The 26,987-nt window shown below is 37.5% G+C and overlaps 1 protein-coding gene across 1 annotated transcript; it reads left to right on the forward strand.

Annotated features, from left to right (window-relative positions):
* Positions 1-3,030: 3,030 nt before the first annotated feature.
* On the forward strand, positions 3,031-25,988 carry LOC141428572 (allatostatin-A receptor-like). Its single transcript, XM_074088575.1, has 3 exons — positions 3,031-3,087; positions 5,523-5,678; positions 22,331-25,988. The coding sequence occupies exons 1-3, from the start codon at positions 3,031-3,033 to the stop codon at positions 22,430-22,432; spliced, it is 315 nt and encodes a 104-aa protein (XP_073944676.1). The 3' UTR covers positions 22,433-25,988.
* Positions 25,989-26,987: the final 999 nt, after the last annotated feature.

The following is a 26,987-nucleotide window of genomic DNA, read 5'->3' on the forward strand; positions in this document are numbered from 1 at the left end:
CTAGGTTGGCAACGCGTCTGCAATACCCCTGGTGTTGCAGATGTTTATGGGCGGTGGTGATCTGTTACCATCAGGAGACCCACTGCTCGTTTTCCATTCCAGTCGTATAAAAAAAAAAAAAAAAAACTGAAAATTACCTAGCCTCGCTCCGCTCAGCTGTCTAGTAGACACATTCCTTGCAACACTTCGTCGTAGCACATGTGGAAACGGAGCCTTTACATGTAACTGTACTACTCACGGCGAACCTTGATCCCTATGACACTGACAGTGACAGTTCGCTAGCTCCACTTTTACCTATATAAGCTTGTAATGGAGTGCTGTTACGCGAAATTGTTTAAAAGCAATGCTTGGAAGTCTAGCACGTCATAATTTGTAGAATTATACATAATTATTTAATAAAAAGAATATTATTAAATTATACTTAAGCATTATTTGTAATATTGGAAATAAGCTCAATCGAAATTACACGGCGACGTATTGCAAAAGTTACTTGGTTAGGCCGCATCCCTATTTCATCCCCTCACAGGTCGAATTTTCAAAAAGCTAAACACATACCGAACTTATTTCTTATTAAGTGCCTAAATGCCAATTTTATGCTTTTATTTCCGACAGCGACGAACTTCCACCATAAACTTTCACCCCTATTTGAACCCCTTAAAGCCTTTTTTTCGCGAAAAACATAGCCTATGTTCTTTCCCATGGTATATTCTATCTCTGTACCAAATTTCATCCAAATCGGTTCAGCGGTTTTTGCGTGAAAGCGTAACAGACAGACAGACAGACAGACAGACAGACAGAGTTACTTTCGCATTTATAATATTAGTATGGATTATGGATAGTATGGATAATGCTTGATTTAATTCCAAAGACTGTTTATTCAATTATAAAAGTAGTAACTATTTTTAATTTCAAGGAAAGTAAAAAAAAAAAACGCTTATTCATCCGCGCATTAATTGGTTTTTAAAATGTCAAATTTTCCACCGTCTCTACGCTAGTCTATGCTACTATAGATTATACACAATGTTTCAACAAAAATAACGTCAGATTTTGACGAAGATTTTCAAATGAAAATAAATGTTTAAATCAGTTAATTGTGGGTCATCGTTCATCCACCATTACCTCTCATATTATCGTTTTCTAGAATTTTTTTACCGTACAACGGCAAAAACTACTAGACACTGGCAAAAATTGTCCTCCGATGGACAGAGCCATATTTTATTTAAAGAAAAACAACAACAAGTTAATTTTGGTGAAAAGAAGTGGTTAGACATCTAGTTTAAAAGACACGATTATAGATAAATGTGTTATTGATTCGATCCAGTGGGTGTTTATAGAAGAATTTTGATGAAATCGGTTTGTTTACACTTTTAATAAGTTGTATAGGCAAACGTATAGGTAGTATAGTAATTCACAGTGTAGGTTTTTTACATGTACTTATTTGTTTAGTGTTCGAAATCGTAAATTGAACTTACGCTTTTGACAAAGTAACGCTCCATCGTCGATACGTAACGCTCCTTCGTCGATAGGTTTCCTAAGAAATACTGTGAATACGTTTCCCTTTTCGAATACAATAGCAACTCAATTCGACTGCGTAATGTTTGGGACGAGCAATTGCGAATGTAAGTAGCAATTTTCACATTCGTAAGTTAGTCAAGAGCTCACTTACACTTTAATTCTTAGGACAGCTGTGTCACCCTTGGGTGTCACCATGCTGTTTTAACTTTCACGAGTTTGACTCAATTATACAAGGTCCCGTTAGTAGTCCGACAAATTTAAGTGCGAGATAGAGATAGGTGCGTAAGTCATCTACTGAATGCAGATGTTTACGGGCGATGGTGATCTCTTACCATCAGGAGAACCACTTGCTCGTTTTCCATCCAGTCGAATAAAAATTACGTTGGTAAAAGCCTCACCGTAGTCTTTTTTTTATTATTGGACTGGATGGCAAACGAGCGATTGGGTCTCCTGATGGTAAGAGATCACCACCGCCCATAAACATCTGCAACACCAGGGCAGCCTAGACTAAGATACAGAATAAAACCTATTATTGCACCTCCCTATATGCAGGATGCAATTCACTAAAGAATACTACGCTACGGGTGCCCGTGGCTTTCTTTTGTCTGGACACCAGTGTTGAATTGTTTAGCAAGTCTTAACTTTTGTGAGCAGAGAATTCGTTTTTGTGATACATTGTAGCTTAGATTTAAAATGAGTTCACGTTTAGAATTGAATACGTGAGAAAAATATTTTGATTAAATTTTAAGTTTACGTGGCTTGTGTCTGCATGGGAGGTTATAAAGTTATTGAATGGATACATATACATATAGAAGTAGTTTGCGATCCTTTAAGTCCAGTGAAGCCGTGGTAGCTTCTCAAGCAGAGGTTCGTGGTTTCAAACCCCGGCTGGCACCTCTGAGTTTTTCGAACTTCATGTGCGAAATTACATTTGAAATTTACTATAAGCTATACGGTGAAGGAAAACATCGTGAGGAAACCTGCACACACCTGTGAAGTAATTCAATGGTATGTGTGAAGTTCCCAATCCGCACTGGGCCCCGCGTGGCAACTACGGCCCAAGCCCTCTCATTACGAGAAGAGTCCTGTGCCCAGCAGTGGGACTTAAATAGGCTGGGATGATGATTGCGCGAAGCTCCTACTTTTGCGTAGTTTTGGACCTTCGGGCCAATGCAAACTTAACACCTAAACCTACCTATGTTTGTGTCGATTCTGTTTGGGAAAAATCGCGATCGTGAAAATAAGATTCAGTAAAAAAGCATATGAGAAAAAATGCGAACAGAAATTTTGCTAATTTTGGAAATAACGATTTTAGGAAATTGATCAAAACAAACCCTCTGTGGAAGTCCACATCAATGAACTATAAACAACAGGCTTCTGCCCGCGGCTTCGCCCGCGGAGAAGTGCACTTTCACATTTATAATATTAAGTATAGTATGGATTCATTTGCTCACCCGCTATACGAATTGCTGTGTCTATGCAACAAACGTATTTTCAAGCATCTGGTAGCATCACATGGTGAACGATTGGTGTTGCTCTGAGGATGACCTCTGGATGAGTTCGAAACGTCTGGTTGGTAGTGTAGTGGTGGTGATAGTTTGGTTGGTATGATTCGTATGTGTTCTTAAAGTGTGGAGGTGTAGGTAAAAATTACTAATTATTTATCCCACTGCACAAATGCGAAACTTTGTAAGTCTGTTTGTTACCTTTTCACGTCTAAACCGCTAAACTGATTTATATGAAACTAGCTGTTGCCCGCGGCTTCGCCCCCGTTGTATTTTTTCCAAGTTTTCTTCCATAAAAACCTTCTCCCTGACAATGACGAACACAACAAAATAAGAATAAGTAAAATCAGCCCAGCCGTTCCCGAGTTTTGCGCTTAGCAACACATTTTACGATTCATTTTTATTAGATAGAGATTTGGTATTCTAGCAGCTTGAGTGCGAGGACGGATATAGGATACTTTTATCCCGGAAAATTGCATATTTCCCGCGGCGGATGGAGTCGCGGGCAGCAGCTATTAGTTTGAAATAATAATATAACGTCAAAATTAACCCTCAAATATTTTCTTGCGTATTATTAAACAATTTATATTAAATTACGAAAATATGTTTTCAAATTTACGAAAGCCGACTATGCTAAGAGATATCTGGTTTTTCAAAGAGAATTTGGGGTATTTAATATGATAAGATAAATTCAAGTATACTTAAATTAATTGTTATTCTCTTTGGTTCGCTCTTAATTTCTAAATGAAATTGTAGACTCGGTGACGAGGTAAATTAGGTTTGTGTTATAATTATTTGAAATAGCAATTAAAATGTATTAGATTAATAAGAAGAAAAGTTGTTAACTTAATAAATTAAAAATACTTGATTTAGTATTTGAAAATTAATGTAAATAAATAAATATCATGGGACACTTGACCCCAATTGACCTAGTCCCAAACCAAGCAAAGCTTGTACTATACATATTAAACATCCAAAACCCGAGAACAAACATTCGTATTATTCATATAAATATCTGCTTTGGCCGGGAATCGAAACCGGGACCTCGTGTTTCGTAGTCAGGTTCTGAACCACTTGGCCATCCGGTCGACAAATGTAATTCTAAACTCTAGATATTTTTTTGAATTCTCGTAACTTTTTTATTTTCACCACGAATCATCCGCACTAAGATTTCCATTAAAACTGTCGTCAACGTCATCATCAAATGCCTTTACGTCTATGACAGATGATTCAAGATTGTATCAACGGCGCGTTCTCTAGGTAGCTGAACAGACATATACAGCAACGATTTGACAGACGATGAAAAGGAGGGCGAAAAAGAAAATATCCGGGCAAATACAGAAAATCCAGGAGGCAAAAAATCAATTTATGATGAAAATCACACAAGCGCATCAAGAAAGGAAAATTGCGAAACTTTTTCAGGGCACCGAATATAAAAGATGAGATTTCATGGAATTGACAAGAAATCAGTTTTGTCAAGAAATTATTTATCCTAAGGACGAGATTATAAAACGTCTGGAAAACGTCTCTAAATCTTGTGAGGAAAAAATCGTAATTTAGTAACTACATCGAAACTTTCTATTGATCCAACAACAAAGATTATCTCACTTTTTATCACTTTAACCACAAGGTTTTGTATACTATTTAAAAACAATATAACTAATTTTTTGTGGTGAAAAATAAATACTAAAAATAGAATAAAATAAATATTTAAGCCCCCCCCCCTTCCAACAAACGTGATTTTTTTGCCGTTTTTGCTCGATATTAAAATAATTCAATTCATCATCATCATCCCAGCCTATATACGTCCCACTGCTGGGCACAGGCCTCCTCTCAGAACAAGAGGGCTTGGGCCATAGTTCCCACGCGGGCCCAGTGCGGATTGGGAACTTCGCACGCACCATTGAATCGCTTCGCAGGTTTGTGCAGGTTTCCTCACGATGTTTTTTCTTCACCGCAAAGCTCGTGGTAAATTACAAATGTAATTCCGCACATGAATTTCGAAAAACTCAGAGGTGCGAGCCAGGATTCGAACCCACGACCCTCTGCTTGAGAGGCGATAGGTCAAACCAACTAGGCCACCACGGCTATATAATACGGCTAAATAATTCAATTAAAATTAAATAAATACTAAAAGCCGTGGTGGCCTAGTAATAGGTGACACACTATTTAGGCTATTAAAAAAAACACGAAAAATTCAAAAAACCAGGGTAATTAATAATTATAGTCCAGAACTCTGGAACTTATCTAAACTTCAACTGTGGAGCCCTATTACTGAGATTTTTTGAACCGGTCACGATTTTGAACGGGTCTCGACTGCTGATTTGAAGATCAATCAAGTTTTAGACTAATATACTTGTCTTTGTCATTTAATTTTCGTTTTTATTTTATAGTTTTTATTGAAGTATTTTGGAAACAAAACAACCGAAACGGCACAAAGATCTAGTAAATTTTTGTGACAAATTAATTCAAATTAAGATTTTGTGTACATCTTTGTTTCAGATAATCCTGCTAGTGAAAGCACTAGATGCCTACAGCATCAACTACTTCACTGTCACTGCGCAGATAGTGTCACACGTGTTGGCGTACATGAACAGTTGCGTCAACCCGGTCCTCTACGCGTTTCTGTCCGAGAACTTCAGGGTGGCGTTCAGAAAGGTAAGAACACCACGGACACTTTTACGACCTAATTTTTTTGGCATAATTTCGTATTGCATAGTATCGTTTGGCATAATTCGATTAAATACAGATGTTCCTGCGCTCCAACTTCTGGCCGGAGGGTGAGGTGTTCCGACGTTTCAGAGCACAGATGAAAATTCCCCAATAAGTTGTGCATTTTTTTTAAAATTTTACTTTTTATTGGTCATGTAGCTGTGATAACTGACAGCCAATGGAATGCCTCACACGCCACGGTCATCTGTACATGACCAATATCCAACTCGAAATAATCCTTCTGCAATGGAATTAAAAATCAAGTTGATTTGTCGCTGGTTTTTCTGTGGCGTACAGAGCACGTCACTTCGTTTGTTTTGTGGCGATAAAGAGGTTAAAGGCATTACTTAGAGCATGTCACCTTCTGTAAAAAAATGTCATTGATAGACATGAGACACTGTTTACATTCATCCAGTAAGGCACTTGTCTCACCGCCAGCGAGGAAACGATTGGCTATCGACTATTTTCTCGCTCAAGAAACGAACAAAAGATATAAGATCCTGTGTGAGTAAAAGAGACACATATATTAATAGTTGATCGCTGGCGACGCTGGCTGTTCACACTTTAGGCGAGAACTCGCTCTTACATCTTTTGTCGCAGCGACAAGAGCTATAAAACTCGCTGAGCTATAGATACTCGCTCAGCGATGTCAGCTCGGCGGCCGCCCCGCACGAGCCAGTCGAGTGGAGCGAGTAATCGCCCGTCGCACGCGAACACTCGCTTGCAGCCGAGCGACAAAACTACACTCGCTTCTCGCTGCTCGCCCACTCGTTTCCAGTTACTCGCTCTACTCGCTTCTCGCTCATCGTCGGCGGTGGGACAAGTGCCTAAAATCACTCCCGTAGCTTGACATTGCGGTGCTCGACTTTGCTAACATTGCAGCTCGGCAAATCTTGCTACTGGAAAAATTTTACTGGAATAATGTAAAAGGACATAAGTAAATGAAATGGCCACAACTGTAATGGAAAATACATATCTGTGACTAATATGAAATAAAAGAATCACCATTTAAAACCCTTTTTAGGGTTCCGGAGCCAAAATGGCAAAAACGGAACCCTTAGTTTCGCCATGTCTGTCTGTCTGTCTGTCTGTCCATCCGTCCGCGGCTTTGCTCTGGGACTATCAATGCTAGAAAGCTGTCATTTTGCACGAATATGTATGTAGACTATGCCGACAAAATGGTACAATAAAAATTTCAAAAATATTTTTTTTAGTGTACCTCCCATAGACGTAAAGTGGGGGTGATTTTTTTGTCTCGTCCAAACGTGTAGTGTGGGAAATCGTTGGATTGGTCCTTCAAAATCGTTAGGGGGTTGCTAAAACGATTTTTCGATTAAGTGATTTGTTTCTTGTTGTTTGCAAAATATTCAACTTTAAAGTGCAAATTTTCATTAAAATCGAGCGTCCCCCCCCTCTAAAATCTAAACCGGTGAGTGGAAAATTTTCAGAATGGTAGTAAGTTTATCAAACTTTCAAGGAAAACTATAACGGCTAAGTTTGCTTGAGAATTATTAGTAGTTTAAGGGTAAATAGCAGCCTAAGGTATAAAATATACCTAAACTTGGAAGATTTCGTATAAAATACGAAATTCTTAGAAAAATATTACTTTTTTTTTCGTAATGGCTACGGAACGCTCTTTTCCGGTTTTTAATGTGAAATTACACAAAACACAAAATCGAAAGTAATTTTGGACTGTTGAGGCAGTTTGTAAGACCACGATAAAATTACATTTTCATTTCACTAAGTTATTCCGGCTTTTAAGTAGAACAATACGGTATCCAATTAAAGTCAAGTCGGCATTCATTGTATGACGTAATCAAATCCGGAATGCAGCCGCGGGCGCCGCTGGATTGGGTAGGTCAGGTCGAGGCATTTACGAAGCGATTAGCGGAGATACAAGCGGAGCGGGTTATCAATCAATGATGATGATCCATCATCATCATTATATCAGCCGTAGGACGTCCACTGTTGGACATAGGCCTCCCCCATAGACCTCCAGCTGCTTTAACCAGGTCATCCGTCTATCTCGTTGGTGGACGTCCTACGCTGGCGGGATATTACTACATAATTTTGTAACATGCATTATTATCGTATGTTATTTTGAAATGCGAGTAAAAAAATATTCGGGGGAAAATTAAATCAATAATGAAATTACTAATTATCTGATAAAACAAAAACAATTAAAAAAAATTAAACACTAAAGAAATAACTACCTATATCTGTCTTTTCTATATAATTTTCTTTTTCTTTGTTTGAAAACACCTTTTTTAATGACTAGGTAATCATTATTCCGTTGATTTTTTACTGTTGCAAGAGGTAGCAAGCTTGAGTTTCGATATTAATTTCAGTTTGATACCTCCACGCGTTCCTGAGCAAAGGAGCCTTGACAGATAGACAAACCGTCAGACAGGCGGACTACAAAGTAATTCCATAAGGATTGCATTTTTCCTTTTAAAGTGCTGAACTCTAAAAACCATTCATAAAACAATGTAAAGGAGGTACAGGCTGAAATAAGCGGTCTTTTGCAACAAATTAAGATTTTATCGGTGACTCGAAACACTCAATTACTGGTTCTTAACACAATTTTCAAATTGCTTCCCTTAGAGTGCCGTTGGAAGTATCTATAATATAAAAGTGAACCGCCAGAACGGGACAATAAAACGGGACAGAGCAGAATGGCGCTCTACAACACCATTTTGACACGTTTCTCCCAAACAACGCATTATTTCTCGGTAATTTTAAAGCAATTCGATTCTTTGACCTTGGGAATCGCGTAAAACTTGAGAAAATATGATATTGGGTGTAAACATTTTGTATATTAAGCAAAATAAAATCACAAGTTCGAATTTCGAGCCAAAAACGAGTGATCTATTATCTATGCCTGTGTTGCCATTCAGGGAAAAAGAAATCTATTCATTATCCTGCATTGCAGTCTGTAAAGCTCTTTACGCATTCATTGCCGTGCGTCAGATTACGGCTTATTAGAGTCATGAAATTTGGTATGTAGATAGCTGAATGTCTGAAATAACACATAGGCTACTTTTATTCCAATATTCCCACGGCATAGTTGTTCACAACACCTCAATGAAGATTACAAAATAAATTTTGGGATTTCCCACGGGAATTTTGTAAAATCCCGGAATTTCAATTGTAACATCGAATAGTTTACGTGTGCGAAGCTGAGGGTGAACTCTAGTAATGCTTATAAAACGCAAAACATCTCTTATCACAACTTTAAGTAAAATACGTGCTGCGTGCGTGTGTGAGTGAGTTTGTGTGCATGTGTGTTTGTTACTATTTACATTTATTTGCGACACTAGGTGGGCTGAAAACCCATCGAGCCAGAAACTGTCCAATGGCTAGGGCTAGTTATTGAATGCACTAGTGTCTGAGGTCCAAAATACTGACGTGTTCGCTGACAAGTGGCAGACGCTACTCTATTACATAATGTCTTTTTAACAAGCTAGGTGTTTGGTTGATACCGTATGCCTGTTTAGAAATTGATAATATGTATTTTTAGCTTAGCTTAGGCTTAGCAATTGTCGATGGTTATATGTTTGTTTTCTTTGTTCAGTTGTTAATAATTATTAGGTATTAATTTTTTGTATGTGTATTCTAGCATTATGGGCACTTTGGTCCTAACTGTAAGCCAGTAATTGTAAATTATATCAATAAATAAATAAATAAATGTATGTACACAAATAGTTTGTTGTTGGGAACGATAGAAAGGCTACATTTTGTTCCGATGAACCAACGAGATCGGGATAAAATCTCTATATCACAAGCGCTAGATTTAGAGGCTGTTTCAACACCCATCACATTTATTCGTCAATTAAGTAAAATCCAGGTATTTCAATTCAACTGCCAGATTCATTGGTTTACTTACACCTACGCGAAGCTGCGGGTAAAGCCTAGTACAGTCACCAGCGCTAATATATGACACACAGATATAGATTACACTAGATAACGCAAACACCTCAATCTGTATGAAAACCAACCGTGTCACTTTTTATATCTACTGTGACGTCTCAATAGCGAATTAACGATGTGAATTCCCCGATGTCCGCTCAAAATCGATTCAAATGCGCCGCCTGCCCGCGCCGTGGGGCTCGAGTCAGTCACTAGTCATAATTAGTCAGTTAGCGGTAAGTCTTTGTATGGGGCCAACCCCGACGTTTGGTCGGGGTTCGCACACGCGAAGTAGATGCATTTGCGTAATCTAGTGTAATCTATATCTGTCATATGACACAACAAAGCGACTCTATTTTAGGGCCGGTAGTCCATGTCAGATATTTTTGCACGTTCCACTGTTCCAGATGTTAAGAGCTGCTGCTGCTTACGATTTCAAGTTGGCCAACTAAATACCAATACTGTTGTAATTTAGTTGGATAAGTTGTGCGGGCTATCATTGAGTTACTGGTCTATTGGTACACAGTGCAATTTAGTTGGCCAACTTGAAATTGTACCTATAATTCTGCGGGCTGCTTAACACAGGTTTGACTTGTCAAAATTACACCATTTTATTTGTCGTATAACTCATATAGTTACTAGACGCGATAAAATCAAATAATTATGTTTCCATGTAAGAAGTGACCTTACTATAGTCCGCAAATTAACTACTTCTTTTCGTGCCGCGAACAATATCACGGGATAATGGAACTTGAAGCCCCATTAGTACGGTTGAAATTACACTGCGAGATGGGCTGGTTAGATTATCGTATCTTGATTTCGGTAACGCAATATCTAAAGATACGACAAATTGGTTTACTATCAAATTATTTTCAACATAATTAAGCCTAAAAGCAGTGATTTACGAAAAACCAGTCAAGTGCGAGTCGGGCTTTCGAGACAGAGTAATACAGTCAGCTACGAAACTATGAAAAGAAAAGAATGAAAGTCTCTGTGTTCTGTTTTCTGTACTGCTTGCAATGTGTGTGTGTGTGTGTGTGTGTGTGTGTGTGTGTGTGTATTTTGTATTGTATTGTATGTATACAATTTTTATGAAAAAAAAAACAGATATTTTTCCGATTCACTTAATTTCCTTTTTTTGCATTGAAATACGAGTGGCTCGTTTCATAAATTTTTGAATGCATAAGTAATTACCTATTTATAACACGACACTAAACGACCAAGCTAAGTTTGCACCTCGCACTTAACAAGAACAGCTTAGCTTGGTCGTGTTATACCTATATACAGTTATATATTTGCTTTATCTTCAAAAATATTACTCGTATAAACAAAGCAAATCAGTATTTGAAACAGGACAACCTGTAGTTCAAAGAGTATTTGCAGAAATGTTGGTTAGTTCGAAAAGAATTACATTCTATCGGTGAGCACACGATAATATATCATTGAAAATGAATTAAAATGAAAAATGTTTATTTCGTTATAAAATCGTTTAACAAAAATTAGGGTTGGGGCTTCCTAGTAGGTATTGTATATACCTGTAACAGGAAGTCCCGCTTCTCCATAACTATTACATAACTCATTGTCACGAATAATTGACTCTTATTTCTATTTCTATAATTTCTATCATCTCTATTCCTTTTCTTAGTGTGTCTAGCAAAACGTAACAGCTCACTTCAAAAATGAAATCTTATTTAATAGCACAAATAAATATCTGGAGTTGTTTACAATAAAAATTATAAGTGTTTACATTTCACATGAAAGGGTTTATCTTTAGATCGTGAGTGAATAAATTTAATGGAAAACGGTTTCCTTTGTTGTTCGCTCTTTGTTAAAAAAACTGTAAAAAAGGTTGTTAGAAGCAGAAAAATTTCATATTAAAACAAGCTCGTGTGTGAATTAATAAGGAAATAGTTTTTACTTGACTGCAAACTACAGTCGCAAAACACATACAAACACACACGACACATAGCGGTAACAGCCGTGGTGGCCTAGGTGATGGGGCCTTGGTCGGCCTGCATCCACAGTGAACCCGCGGCTTTAGAAGCTCTAGGCTTGAGACGTCTCTTCGTTTTATTCTCCATACAAACGTAGTCCCGGTCTCATTTGAAAACTAGGCAACAGAAATAGATGAAATTTTGTAAGTATGGACTAGACGTAATTATCTATGCCTGTGGTTTTTCAGATTTTCATATAAATGAGTAATATCAGAATTACAGGAGCTCAAAAGTCGACAAAAAAAAGATGTCAACTTTACACGAGAATTACGGACTAATAAAGCATTTTTACAAAAATCTAAAAAACCACAGGCATAGAAAATATAATGAATATCTCGATTGTAAAATATCATTGATTTCTGTGCTATGCTTTTCGTATAATATGAGGACAACGAAACCCAAAATTCAACCGCCCAAATCTTGAAAAGCCTACAGCTATCTCGATATAAATAGGACGTCGTTGCGGAAGGCATGGGGGGGGACGGCTGCGAGCGCTTATGTCACGAACGCGACCGTGCGGCCGGTAGGGAAACTTCTCTTAACCCTTTACCAGGTCAAGGGATATATTCCTCCCACATCTTATATCGGTTACCGTAGTCAGGTTTTAACTCCAAACCTCCTACAAAACATTTTGTCGATCCCTGAAAATAGTATTTTATTATCTTCATTCACAACACGCTTCTAAATCGCGTAATATATCTTTGGCAGCCGTTTAGATTCACTTGAACTCTAATTTCAGTAAACTACGGAGAAATTGGAACACTTTGCTTAATTTCTATGAAACAGAAGTACATAGATCGAACAATTCTTGATATTTTATAGATTTTGAGTGTTGAAAGGTAATGTAATATTAAACATTTAAATATTCATGCATTTTTGTGTATGACCAAAATTAGGATGTGGTTGACATTATTCCATGGCCTTATTAGAGTTTAACTGTGCGGGAGCTATTCTTCCATGGCCCGGTAAATGTCTTGTCGTGTCATAAAAACTCGCGTAAGTATTAAAACTGTTTTTAGAAATAAAAAATAGAAATAGAAATAGAAATATTTATTCGCTAAACGCACAAAAATATAACGAAAATACAACAATATGCGAACTCGCGAAGCGGTCCCAGCTCAGCATAGTGTTGGCCGTTTTTGTGTTCAAACCTAGAGCGAATTCATGTACCTAGCTGTAAAATCTCCTTTCCCTGAAGAATAAGATGTGGGAGGAATATATCCCTTCGCCTGATCAAGAATATAATAAGACAAAATCGAGTATGACAGTTAATTACTTAGACAGGCGATGGAAACCGTAACCACATTTTTATTTGTGGTTTAAAGGAACATCTCCGACTTTCGTAAATACATTTTTTACAAGGCGTTAAATACGGTTGTAACAGTATATAAAGTACGTATATAAAGACACGCTAGTTCTAAGGGACCTGGTAAAGGGTTAACCAGGCCATCCGTCCATCTCGTTGGTGGACGTCCTATGTTGCACTCTCCATTCTAGAACTTTTCGACCCCAACCGCTATATGCTATATGGCCTGCCCATTGCCACTTCAACTCGTCGGCACTCATCAAATAACAATTCTATTCTTTACAAGAAACGAAATAGCTACCTAGCTGGCTTGACTTCAGTTCAGAGCTTAACTGGCGCAAATAAATTAACGAAATGGCCCATAAAATTGTTTTCCTTATTGGACCGAATGTGTTTAGTTGAAGCACTGAGACAAGTCGTTAAACTTGCTCTAATGATGTAAAAACTTCTTTTTGTACATAAGGAAAATCTACACTGTTAAAAAGGGGAATAAATTATCATTTTACATAAGTTTTTAATATTACTGTTCCGCCGTCAGAATGCAGCATTAGCACAAACCGTAAACAGTTTTTTGAATGAACTAAAATAATTTCCTTGCTCACCCGCGACCTTACGATAGCTAAGCTTATGCAAAATATGCGTGTTCATGCAGTTCCTCCACCTCCACAGTGTAAGAACACATACAAATCACACAAACCCATCTATCACCACCACCACACTACACTGACGCGTTTCGAACTCAACCAGAGCTCATCTTCAGTTTTTTGAATGACTTACGCAGGGTAACAAAGTATACATACGTAACTCATTGTAAATTCACGCCCTTGCTTTTCCTGACTACTCTTCCTGACATTTCTCTGACTTTCCCGTAGGTACTTACCAAAAAATGGAGACCCTGGATTTTGATTTAATGAGCAAACTGTTTCAGAGGAAAGAAAAACAGCAATGATTCGGCAAGTAAACATCCTCATCTCCTATATTACCTTAATCAACACCAATTATTCACGGAAAAAAGATGAAATGAATAATTCAAGACAACTCGTTATGCTCTTGTTCTAACGGGCTACACTCTTGAAAAAGTACAATACTTAAATTAAGATAAGAAGTTAAGTAATGTAATTTAATACTTTGTGTTATAGGTTTAACTTTTTTTATTTATTTATTTTATTTTGACGCAGAGTTATGTTTAAAAAAAGCCGCGGTGGCCGAGTGGTTTTACCTATGGTCTCTCAAGCATAGGATCGTGGGTTCAAACCCCGGCTCGCACCTCTGAGTTTTTCGAAATTCATGTGCGAAATTACATTTGAAATTTACCACGAGCTTTACGGTGAAGGAAATAAGTATGTATAATCATTTTTGTTGGCTGAAGATGATGAGTTAGTGAACCATCACGACGACTTTAGCTAAAGCTACCCCTTGTCTTCTATTTGTATTTTATTTAACCCCCGACGCAAAAAGAGGGGTGTTAAGGGCGGTGGGTGGTGCTGTGGCACGCGGAGGAGCGCACGTTAAAACAAAAAACGGTCGCATTGCCGGTCAGCGACCTGCAATGTTGTATGAAATCTCTTTGCCGCTAGAGTGACCACGCGCCGGCAGCCGAACCGCAGCGCAACGCCTGCAGCGCGATACTTCCCGGCCTATTATTTGTAACAACGTCAATATTTCATGTCGTGTTTGAGAAAACTTATTTAGCCTAACCTAAATAGAGTTCTACAGGTGACAAAATTATGCGACGGGATACGCACCCGGTTAAAGTAATACATTATTCAGCTGAGCGGCGGTATCGTCTAGTCATTCCGGCCATTAGAAACCTAGATTTAGTACAGCCAGACACTAAATCACTAAGGACATGCCGTGCTACATGTCATTTTGTCCTTTTTCTTTTTCATTCGGTCCTGATGTAAGGTCCGTTGACAACTTAACTACGCGGAAAAATGCGCATGGCGAACTTTGATAACCCGAACCTTTTTCTAGAAGGATACACAACGACAATCAAATTAAGACGCTATTGCTAGAAGGATATTGCGTCAAGTTTTCCTTGAAAGTTTTGAAAGAAATTAAGGGAAAAACATTATTGACCATAATTTTTTTACCGAAAAACTAAAGTCATCAACATATAGCTCGGAGAATATGCAGGTTGAAGTGGCAATAGACGGCCACATTGCTTGAAGAACAGATAACCGTTGGGGAAGAAAGGTCCTCGAGTGGCGACCACGAACCCGTAGACAAAGCAGCCTCCCACTAAGTGAACTGACGGCATAGCGAGAGTAGCGGGCAACCGGCAAATGTACATTGCAATTTGTCCCATATTCAGGCAACCCGCTCACCAGCCGGGGCTGCAGCTGACCAGGCCCAAGTTCTCAAGCGCCGCAAATACTCTTCTCTTTTAAGGGACTATGAGTTTGCGGCGCTCGCAGTGGAGACAATGGGTCCCTGGTCGGCTGATATGAGGGCCTTCATGGGGGCCTTGTCGTCCCGGCTGATAGAGACCTCAGGAGACCCCAGAGCTGGCGCTTACCTCTCCCAGCGAATTTCTCCGACTGTACAGAGAGGTAATGCCGCCAGTGTGCTGGGGTCTATGCCGCAGGAGGGCCTCTTAGATGGTGTTAGGTATATTTATGTAGTTTTTATTAATTTTGTTTCCTATCATATTATTGAATCTTGTGTTGTGAATAAATTGATAAATTGGTATAATTTGTCGTTCATTGTAGCGTTCTAAGAGGGAACCCATGGTTCAACAGTGGACGTCTCCTGGCCAATAATAGTGATATTCGATAAATAGTTATTGTAGTCATTGTTTTATGTAAAATAAAGGTACATATTTACCTACAGCGTAACTTGTTGTACAGCTCTAATTCCACCGGAACACCATTCACCCCAATAAGAATAAATAGCGGCCCTTAAATCTCCTCCCCAACATTAATTTAACACATAATTATGCCAGGCACGTACCTGATTCATTCTATGGGATACAATTTGGGTCGAGTTTTACTAAATTGACCCAAACGACCGGAATACCTGTTGAATTAAAAGGGTCGTAATTCTATTAGGAAAGGTATTAATTTTAATATAATCATTTACACCTGTTTGGAGAATTGAAACTTGTTTGAGAGATGCTGTCAAAGATTAATAAACCCGTTAATCTTAAACGCTCGTTAAGCTTGTTGTTGTTTCTTTAAAAAAAATATGGCTCCGTCCATTCGAGGACAATTTTTGCCGTTGTACGGTAAAAAAATTCTAGAAAACGAAATATGAGAGGTAATGGTGGATGAACGATGAAAGCACGAATCCTAAATAAAAAAATAAAAAATAAATCGCTCGTTAAGCTTATTTTAATTAAATACTTGTTTACGTTTGTGTCATTGTGACATTTCGATTTATATAATAAAAGAAAACTAAAAGAAAACTATACGTTGATTTGTATAAAAAATATATATTTTTAAATAATCAACTATTTTTTTTTTTTTATACGACTGGATGGCAAACGAGCAAGTGGGTCTCCTGATGGTAAGAGATCACCACCGCCCATAAACATCTGCAAACCAGGAGAATTGCAGATGCGTTGCCAACCTAGAGGCCTAAGATGGGATACCTCAAGTGCCAGTAATTTCACCGGCTGTCTTACTCTCCACGCCGAAACACAACAGTGCAAGCACTGCTGCTTCACGGCAGGATTAGCGAGCAAGATGGTGGTAGCAATCCGGGCGGACCTTGCACAAGGTCCTACCACCTGCAGAACTAATTTATAATGCCTTTAAACGAGCAATTCTGTGTGTTATCTCGGATACGGCTCCAACGATTTCGATGAAATATGGTATGTTGGGGTTTTCGGGGATAAATCGATCTACTTTGGTCTTATCTCTGGGAAAGCGCTTGATAGGTATCGAGTTTTAGCCCGCCCAGGCACTAATAGCATTATGCGTAGGTACACTAAATCGGATTTAATTTTTGACAAATGTTCCATGTTAAAAACTATGACTACCTAAGTCGTATATTTTTTAGTCATATTATGATAGCCCAAAATCCTTTTTCATTTGTTAGAAAACTTGCCCCGTGGTCCGTCAGTAAAGTTATTTTATTACTTTTTTTTAAACCTCCTCCTTTCTTTAATCTACGGAAATAATTTTTATTTATGAAGATGAAAAGCAAGTGAAAAGTTATTCGATTATAAGCGGCCGACAGTCGTTAAAAAGTTAAACAGTATTTTAAAACTTGAATGGTCGAGTACGGAAAAACTTATTTTTTTAAAAGTCACTTTTATACATAATACCAGTACTTGGCAGATTAAAAATAAGAATAAGAATGGTTTATTAGCTAATAAAATAGATACACATACAGAAAAACTTTTGTGTCGCGAAAAGATCTGAAGATGATTTCTCAAATTAGATCTATATCATGCAGCTTATGAAACGTAGAAGTTGATAATTTAAAAATTATTAGACAGGATATATCATGTTATCTTGAAAATAGCCTGAATTCTTCGAGAAAAGTGTGGTACGGCCGCCGTGCCATTGTTTTTGTTTTGCGCGACTTGCCGGGGGCACTGCCGTGCCTCCAGATCTCTCGATACGACATTTTCCTATTGTTGTCTTGATAGGTATTGAGGCTGACTGAAATAGCTTGACAAATATGAAAGTTCCCTACATGTTTCCTAGAAATTACGACGGAAAAGGATTATTTACTACATTGTATCTAGATGTAATGGTTGAAGTTGCGCATTCACTCAACAAACCGCAGTTTTATAGAGATTTAAAGTTCCGAGATTTACCTAACAAAATAATTTGGTAATTTTGATATGGATGGCCATTCCTCAAAACTTTATTCAACCAGGTACCAATTTCTCTATATTAAAATGAAAACGTTTGTTTTCCACTCCTCAACAATTTCGCATCAAAAGTAGAGCAGTCCCAATCGTTCCCCATCAACTATCACACAAAACCTAAAGTACACGGAAAGCCCTCTCAAAACTTAACCAAAATCCCCCTTTTGTGGCGATTTGCACACAAAATTAAATGGGACAGATACCTACCTCAAGACCATTACTTTCGACAAAGGCAGGCTCAAGTTTAGGCAAGTTTCCGCAACTTTGCCCTGTAGGCCCTGTAATTTGATTCCAGGCTCTTATGAATGATAATTTTATTTGGCCTCGATGCTGGCTGCCACACAGATATAAAGTATACGTTGATGATATTATTTACTACGGGATACAAACCGCGAATACCTTTATAATACTAATAAAAAATAATAAAATAATATGTTACTTAATATAATCAATCAGGCCCTATACCACTCGAACTTCGTATGTTCCCGTCCCGCTGACGCTTATACAAATACAAATAAATACAAATACAAATATTTTATTTATCCAATAAAAGTGCTTATTCTACTTACATTCTTTTTGATTATAAACATGGTAAAATCCAAAGGCAATTAAGCGTCAACTGACCCCCGTACTAGTGTAAACTGTATCACGGTGGGTCAGGATTCACCGTCCTACCATTAGTATTAACACATTTTTAAACTGCATTCCTCCACATGCAAGGTAACAAACATAATCTTACGATTAAAGAAATATAAGATTGCTAAAGAGATCGCGATAGATATCTATTAGTAATCGTGAAATCTTGTAATAAGTGGGTAGCGTAAACTTAACGCCAAGACTTCTATGCCGGTCGATTAGAAGTAAACAAGTAGTATATGCTAAAACTTAAGATTAATTTTCTTTATTTTAATCATCATCTCAGCCTAAATACGTCACACGGCGTGGCACAGCCCTGCTCTCCTTCATCTCACTAAAATCGATGACGTGGTTCTATAGAACAGATCTTTCTATGGGGTCTATTACAAGTAAATTTAGTTTCATCTCCCTTGCTACGGCTTGGGTAATTTCAGCAATAACAGTTAATAAAATAAAACACGCCTTAACAGTAAATAAATAAAAAAATCAAGGTAGTTTTATATGACGATTAAAATTTATTAATATTTTGTGGGTAGTTCTGTTTTGTATGAGAAAAAATATATGTGGCTACTTAGGGAGTTACAGTAATAATTGAAAATGTTTGTTGAAGTTTGTTAGTCTAACATCTGGTAGCAGCATGGTGTACGGTTTGAAACGCGTCAGTGTAGTTTGGTGGTGGTGATAGATGGGTTTGTGTGATTTGTGTGTGTGTTCTTACAGTGTGGAGGTGGAGCTATTAGCTATCATAAGGTCGTGGGTGAGCAAAGAAATTCTTTTAGTTCATTCATTGATATGGACATGGACCTCCGCAAAGTAACGCCTGATTCAATCAATTAAATCTTTCTATGTCTTACAATATCAGATTTTCCCATACTGATCTATCCAAATGAGTTACCCTGTACATTTAAGTTATGATTAAGTCCTGGCTTAAGCTAATGTAAAAATGGTGAAAGATCAAAGTATTAAGAGAGGGAGAGATTTGTTTACACATATTCGAAACAGTCCAACAATAAAAGTTTAACTAAGCAGGATATTTCAAAATTATTATTTGGGAATAAAATAATATAGTTATATTAGTTTTAGATATTTCCATTTAAAGCTACTCTATCTCCAAAAACATTATTATTATTAGAATCATCTAATTCAGCACGGTAGCAAGATGGTAAGTAGATTTTGTGGTAAACCTGAGTTATGTGTACCGGCGGACTTGGAAACAGCTATTAATTTTATCTTTATTAGTAGAAGGTAGAAGTGTTTCTTTGCCTTTGACTTCAGTCATAAGCCCATAACTTCTTCGCCTGCGTCACGCCTGCGTGCATCTCGAAGTTTCCAAATTGAGTTCATCTGTGGTTTTCAACTTAGCGGACTTTTTGAACTCCATAGAATTATGCTTCATGAATTTATAGACCAATGATTTCACTGGCAGCGTGTTTAATAAGTGATTTAAATCCAGTAGGTATCTCTTGTTTTTAGAGTTTTATACCTGAAAAAAAAGGATTCTCTCAATTTTATTTTATGATCACACTTTCTCTAATAAGATTTTTCCGATAAGTAATTAATCGGATGTTCAACCCTCTAAGTGCTCCTCATTTCGGTGTTGTGTGGGAGTCTTATATACGCAGTATTAAGCAATATCTAGAATGATTGATCAGAGATCTATTATTACCATAATATGAAGAAAAGATACACCTTTTCTTAAGTTGCGTCGTTTGAGCTTGAATGGTGGTATATTATTATTATTATTATTGTTAGCCTATTCTGTCCACTGCTGAGCAAAGGCCTCAATCCAATCTCAATGGTGGTATATAATCTAAGTTTTATATGAACTTTACTGGAACTGGTCGTATTCAATTTAGAGTGCCGTGCCAAACTTTGTGCGAAACGACGTCTGTTCTAACGATCTATTCTTCGCTAAAACATTTAATTGGCGTATTTTTAGATAGTCCACAGTAAAAAGGGATTTAAAAAAACACTTACAACCTACTTTGAAGTATAGTTTATTCGATTCCACTCTCGATTCTCAACAAAGTACTTCAGATTTTCAGTTATTTAATGAATACCTTGCATATTATTTTCTTTTAAAAAAGGGAAAGCAACGAATCAATATCGAGAAACATAGTGTGTAATCACAAAAATAACCACAAACACTGAACCAGGGTCTAAATTTATGAGGAAATTACGATTGAAGTAAATATTTTCTTTCATCCGATGGGCTACTTACGGTGCGGAGTAGCCAAGAAAGTTGGATAAGAAAATGGAAGTCAATCAATCATGAGATGTGTGACTGGTGGCGAAAAATTGAATTAAATAAGGAAGAATGTTGTAAAATTTTGATTGATCTACCTATACTTTCGAACTTTAATAAAAAAAATTGGGAGTACTTAGATCTTTTGATTTCACTTTTCTATCTTACTTATATCACGCACCGTTACTTCGTGCCATGTCCAGTTTTAGAATACGTATGTGTGTACGTGTGTACGTGTGTACGTGTGTGTGTGTGTGTGTGTGTGTGTGCGTGCGTGCGTGCGTGCGTGCGTGCGTGCGTGCGTGCGTGCGTTACTAATTATTAACAACAAACTTTCAATAGAAATTAAGGAGCCTCTCTAAATCCAGATCTACGTAATGAATCTTCGAAAGGGCAGACGGCATATTTCGGTACATTATATTACGCTTTCAATAAATAAGGTATAAATATGCATGAGTTTGGCAATGACAAGATGTCAACGTTGACGTTGAATTTACTAAATTTTAGAGACACCAGTTCGACCGCCTTCCAGATGCTTTTTATTCAAATTGTAAAAAGAGAAGGTTCTGTTCAGTTGTATTTTTATTAGGTTAATTTCTTTCAACACTAATACCTTCAGATTATAACGTTTTAAACTTTCGTGATTCTCACTCATAGTAAAAATACCATATATACGGGACTTACTAATATACCTTTGACGATTTCAATACAAATTCTTTTAACTGGCATTTATGTAAATTATAAAGTAATGATGTATTGAATGAATAAATAAACTAAACTAAACTATCACGCTATTTTTACACAAATAATATTTACCTACCTCGACGTTTCGGCAACGTTACAGTTGCCGTGGTCACGAGTAGTCTACCCAAGTCCCACAAGTACTACAAGTCCCGTATATGGTATTTTGACCTTCAGATTAGCCGTCAGTAATTGGCATTGATCACTTTTTTACCATGTGGTCTAATTCCAAAACCATTTCGAAGAATAGGTTTATTAAATCATTTAATAACATTTTTGTAAAAAAAATACTAATTGATCGTGAGTATATTTGCAAAATAACGTTTGATCTTTGTTTGACTTTCATCGTAAATAAACTAATCCGCCTAAGTCTAACACTGCTAGGTGACAGAAGACACTACGTTTTTTAAAATAATTGTGATGTTTTTAACGCCGTGGCAACTTTGGTTAGCTATAATTCCGGTAACTTCTAAATAGGGTAAAAAATTCAAAACGCAACTAAAACCAAAATCCTTCAAATAGGTGTCTTAAATTCGCCTATTTTATGAAAAAAAATAAAAATAAAAATAATCATTGTCTTTTTGAGACCAATGCCAATTGCGGGTGCAAATCCGGGCTCGCACCGCTATTTTTTTTTCGATTATTTTAATCCGCTGGGCCCGCGCGGGAACTGAGGCACAAGCCCTCTCATTCTAAGAGGAGGCCTGTGCCCAGCAGCGGGACGTATATACATAGGCTGGGATGATGATGACTCTCAGATCATTAATTAAATTATTGTTTATTGTGTACTCTAGGGCGATTAATGTGTATTAATCCATTTAAGGATGCTCATCTGTTGCCCAGTACCCAAAACACAAGCTTTGCTTAGTTTGGGACTAGATCAAGTTATCAAGTGTCCCGTGATATTTATTCATTTAATGTTAAACATCCCCCGTTTGTCTACAGGTGATGTACTGCCCGCCATCTCGCAACGACATGTGCAATCGACCACAGCCAACCAAAACGACGAGGACTGGCAACGGCAACTCCTGCCACGATATCGTCTGAGACTCGGTCCGCGGCCGGGCCAGAAGGGAACAGGCCACGGTGGTGTGATGTACAAATATATAAAGCAAAATGACGGTATCTCCAAAAGCCTTTACCAGGAAGAAAACTTCTTTGGTAGATTTTGGAGTTGCTGTTTAGTTAGGTTCTTTTGAAATGGGTTGAGATTGTAAAACAGACAACTTGAATATATCCTTGGCAATATGCTCATGTACGGTCGATTCCCTTACTTTTGTATCCACTTTATCATACTAGTTGCATAAAAAAGTGGGTATCGTAAACTCAGGTTTCTATAGTCCCAGCGTTCATCAATAGTCCAAACGGACTTTTAACATTTGGAACAATTGCGGAACTGCTAACGTCATCTGGAGGTTCATCGCAGCCTAATCCAATAGAAAATGCACGATGAACCTCCTAAACGTTAGCAGTTCTGTAATTGTCCAAAATGTTAACTAGTTCCTTTGGACTATTGATGAGCGCTTAAGACTATAGAAACCTGAGTTTACGATACTTATGTTAGGGTACACTTTTTTAAATTGTACCGGTTTTTAATGCGGATAATTTAGTATAGTCCTATGCGCTTGTTTCGCACCCGGTCCCTTCACCACGAAAATTATAAGTGCTACAAATCGACTCATTGGTAACTTTCTCGTACCACAACGTGACAATTTTGTGGAATTGTAGCACTTGTAACGTTTGTAGTATAGGGGCCAGTAGTGTCTTTCTCAAAAGGAACTGGTCCGCGGAGTCTTCAGGGCGTCCAACAGACAGTTAAATTAGTCTTGGATATAAAATAGTACATTACTGTAGAGGCCGGGAAGTAGGGGGTTGCTGGCCAAGCAGATATAGACGGCCGAGCGTAGCGAGGCAGGATAGGGTTGCGAGGCCAGCACCCTACGTTCCGGCCGAGGCTTGTATAGTGCTTTTCTCAAACAGGACATGAAATAAAATTAAAAATCAAGAAATCAAGCTGGTGGGACACTAGTCTTGTCGGCCTGTTGTGCTTGTCTGCTGACGCGAGCCGCAGCTCGCGTTAAAAACAAAAGACGGTCGCATTGCCGGCCAGCGGCCGGGATAGTTGTATGAATAGTACATTACTGCAGAGGCCGGGAAAGAAAGTCTTGCAGGCCGAGTATGTATAGTGCTTTTCTCAAACATGCACTAAAAGAAATAAAAACTCCTAGAAATCAATGTTTTATTCGTAAGACAACTAAAACTGTACCAGACTCAAATTATAACTGCCATCTATTGAAGTGTTTATTTAATTCTAACAGATTTAAAACGTTAAAATAATCCCAATAAAATCAAATTGCTATAAAAACATGTACATAATAACGGACTGCAAAAATAAAAATCACGTTTCTAAACGAAACTTTTGAAATGAAAATGGAACTTATTTGCAAAATGGCTAAAGCCCATGTCCAGTCAATCAAAAAAAAAGACGATGACACTTGTCAATTATCCCGCCAAAACTTTTTTTATTGTGTTTGCTGTTCGGCTTTTAGGGCCATTATACACGAACATTAATACTTTATTATGTAAATAAAATTGTAATTTGACGTAAAACGCGTCGGTAATTTATAATCTTTTTAGTATTTTCATATTTTTTGTTAAATTCACAAAAGACCAAATATACGGATCCAATATTTTTAATCCACGATGCAAAAGATTGTACTTTTTGATGACTGTGATTGCATTGTCATCCAATTTACAAAGGTATGTTTCTCCAAATTTTAAGTCAACGTGACCACTGGAAGTGGGTCTGAATTAACTTGCAAGATTTGACCCAACAAAAAGGGCAAATGAAAAAAAAGCTTGTAAAAATATAATGTTTCAGTAATGATCGCCTGTAGACCATCAACAGTTGACTTAGGGTCAATTTTCGTTTTCTTTTTTATTTGACTGGATGGCAAACGAGCAAGTGGGTCTCCTGATGGTAAGAGATCACCACCGCCCATAAACATCTGCAACACCAGGGGTATTGCGAATGCGTTGTCAACCTAGAGGCCTAAGGGTCTACGCTAGCTGGCGCGGGTACACTGAGCGGGCGCACGCCTGCGGGCGCTAATGCAAGTAAAATACCGTCGCACGCGACACGCACAGTTAGCGCTGCTCATACTACTTTTCAAAAGGCGTCCACCCGCTCCGTGCAAACCGCGGCAGCTAGCGTAGCCCTAAGATGGGATACCTCAAGTGCCAGTAATTTCACCGGCTGTCTTACTCTCCACGCAGAAACGCAACAGTGCAAGCACTGCTGCTTCACGGCAGGTTTAGCGAGCAAGATGGTGGTAGCAATCCGGGCGGTCCTACCACCTGCAAAAAAGAAAATTACTTGGTATTTGAACACGCAAACAGCCAAAATTAAAGCTGTTTTAGGCGACAAATTTACACGACGAACCACTTTTACTAATGCCAAGTTCTTTTTGAGAAATCTATATAGAGTTTTTCTTTTTTTTAAGCTCGAGTCACCTTCAATTTTAAGGTATAAAGACACGAAATAACACGCGATCCTGGCTGTTTTGCTTCCTTTTTACGACCTGTCAGTACCGTTTCGCCGTAAGAGGGTGCGAAGCAAACATACTAAGTAACTTACAAGGTGTATTGCGAAAGCCTACACTTTACTTTTTGCCGATATTACGAGTATGTGGCTGGGAGCAGAACGCAGTATTTTCAGAGTGAAATTTGTGACGCGAAAACTCTGCGTCATCCGCCTGTATTTTGGCAATGCCCGTATTCCAAATGAGCACAGAAGTTGTACCTTGAGTCAAATATATCTACTAGATCGAGAAAAAAACGAATTTGTGAATGTGATGAGTGAACTAAACGTACATTTTGCGTTGTTTTAGTTTAAACTAGTAATTAATACTTCAAATGCTAATCGAAATGTTTACTGAATCTGAAGATAAATGTGGATATTGTTAGAAATTAAATTAGTCATAAAATTGTAGTTTTCTTTTAAATTTATTTTAAATTTAATTAGGCTATTGTAGTTTTGTAAATTGAACTAATCATGCTGAATACATATGTGAATACTTAAAATGTAGCTAATGTAAAAACTGTTAATTGATAGATAGTCTAAGTAATAATGCTACGATCTTTCGTTTAGATCAAAGCATTATTACGCATTATTAGCTTTAAATCACCGCTTCTTTTCATATTATTTGAGCCCAATATGAAAAGAAGTGGAAACATTTCTAGCGTGATGTAAATAAATAATTTTGGAGATGTTACAATTTTTGGTAAGTAGATACTTATGTTGTATGTACGTACCTAAGATAATATTTAAGTTGTAGATCACAACGAAATATGAAGTTATGGATCTTATATAAATGCTAAGTGTTAATTTAATTTAGAATTTAAAGCTTAGGACAATTAAATGTCATTAAATGACACATCATTTCGCTGTAGGTTAACGTAGGAAATCTGTGACCTTTACACAAAGTAAGTGATGAAAATTCTCGTTTATTTTTTGTAAATAGTTTTTATTTTTTCATGTGTATATGGAATGTACCATGCTTTAAATAATTTATATTCAATTAAATGTAAATGTTTTCATAAATTTGCTTTTTATTTATTTCAGATTTGTTAGGTTAAGTACGAAAAAAACGATATCCTACTATATATAATATTATAAATGTGAAAGTTTGTGAGTGAGTGAGTGTGTGAGTGAGTGAGTGAGTATGTTTGTTACTTTTTCACGCTGAAACGGCTGGACGGATTTGGATGAAATTTGGCGAAAAGTTAGTTTATAACCTGGATTAAAACATAGGATACTTTTTATCCCGATATTCCCACGGGATAGGGATAAAATCTTGAAATAATAACCGCTGGGCTTAGAGTCATGAAATTTGGTATGTAGGTAGTTGGACGTCAGGAATAACACATACGTGACTTTTTGACCCGATATTCCCACGGGATATCTAGGGATAAAATCTTGAAATAACAACCGCTGGGCTTAGAGCCTTGAAATTTAGTATGTAGGTAGATAGACTTCTGGAATAACAGATAGGCTACTTTTTATCTCGATATTCCCACGGAATAGGGATAAAATCTTGAAATAATAACCGCTATGCTTAGAGTCATGAAATTTGGTATGTAGGTAGCTGAACGTCTGAAATAACTCATAAGCGACTTTTTGACCCGATATTCCCACGGGATACTAAGGGATAAAATCTCGAAATAACAACCACTAGGCTTAGAGCCATGAAATTTGCTATGTGGATAGCTGCACCTCTGGAATAACACATAGGTTATTTTTTATCCCGATATTCCCACGGGATAGGGATAAAATTTTGAAATAATAACCGCTTGGCTTAGAGTCATGAAATTTGGTACATAGGTAGTTGGACCTCGAAAATAACACATAAGCGACTTTTGACCCGATATTCCCACGGGATACCTAGGGATAAAATCTTGAAATAACAACCGCTGGGCTAAGAGCCATGAAATTTAGTATGTAGGTAGCTGGACTTTTGAAATAACACATAGGCTACTTTTTATCCCAATATTCTCACGGATAGGATAAAATCTCGAAATAATAACCGCTTGGCTTAGAGTC

This window comes from Choristoneura fumiferana, chromosome 6, assembly GCF_025370935.1.
Source record: "Choristoneura fumiferana chromosome 6, NRCan_CFum_1, whole genome shotgun sequence".
In the NCBI taxonomy this organism is placed as follows: Eukaryota; Metazoa; Arthropoda; class Insecta; order Lepidoptera; family Tortricidae; genus Choristoneura; species Choristoneura fumiferana.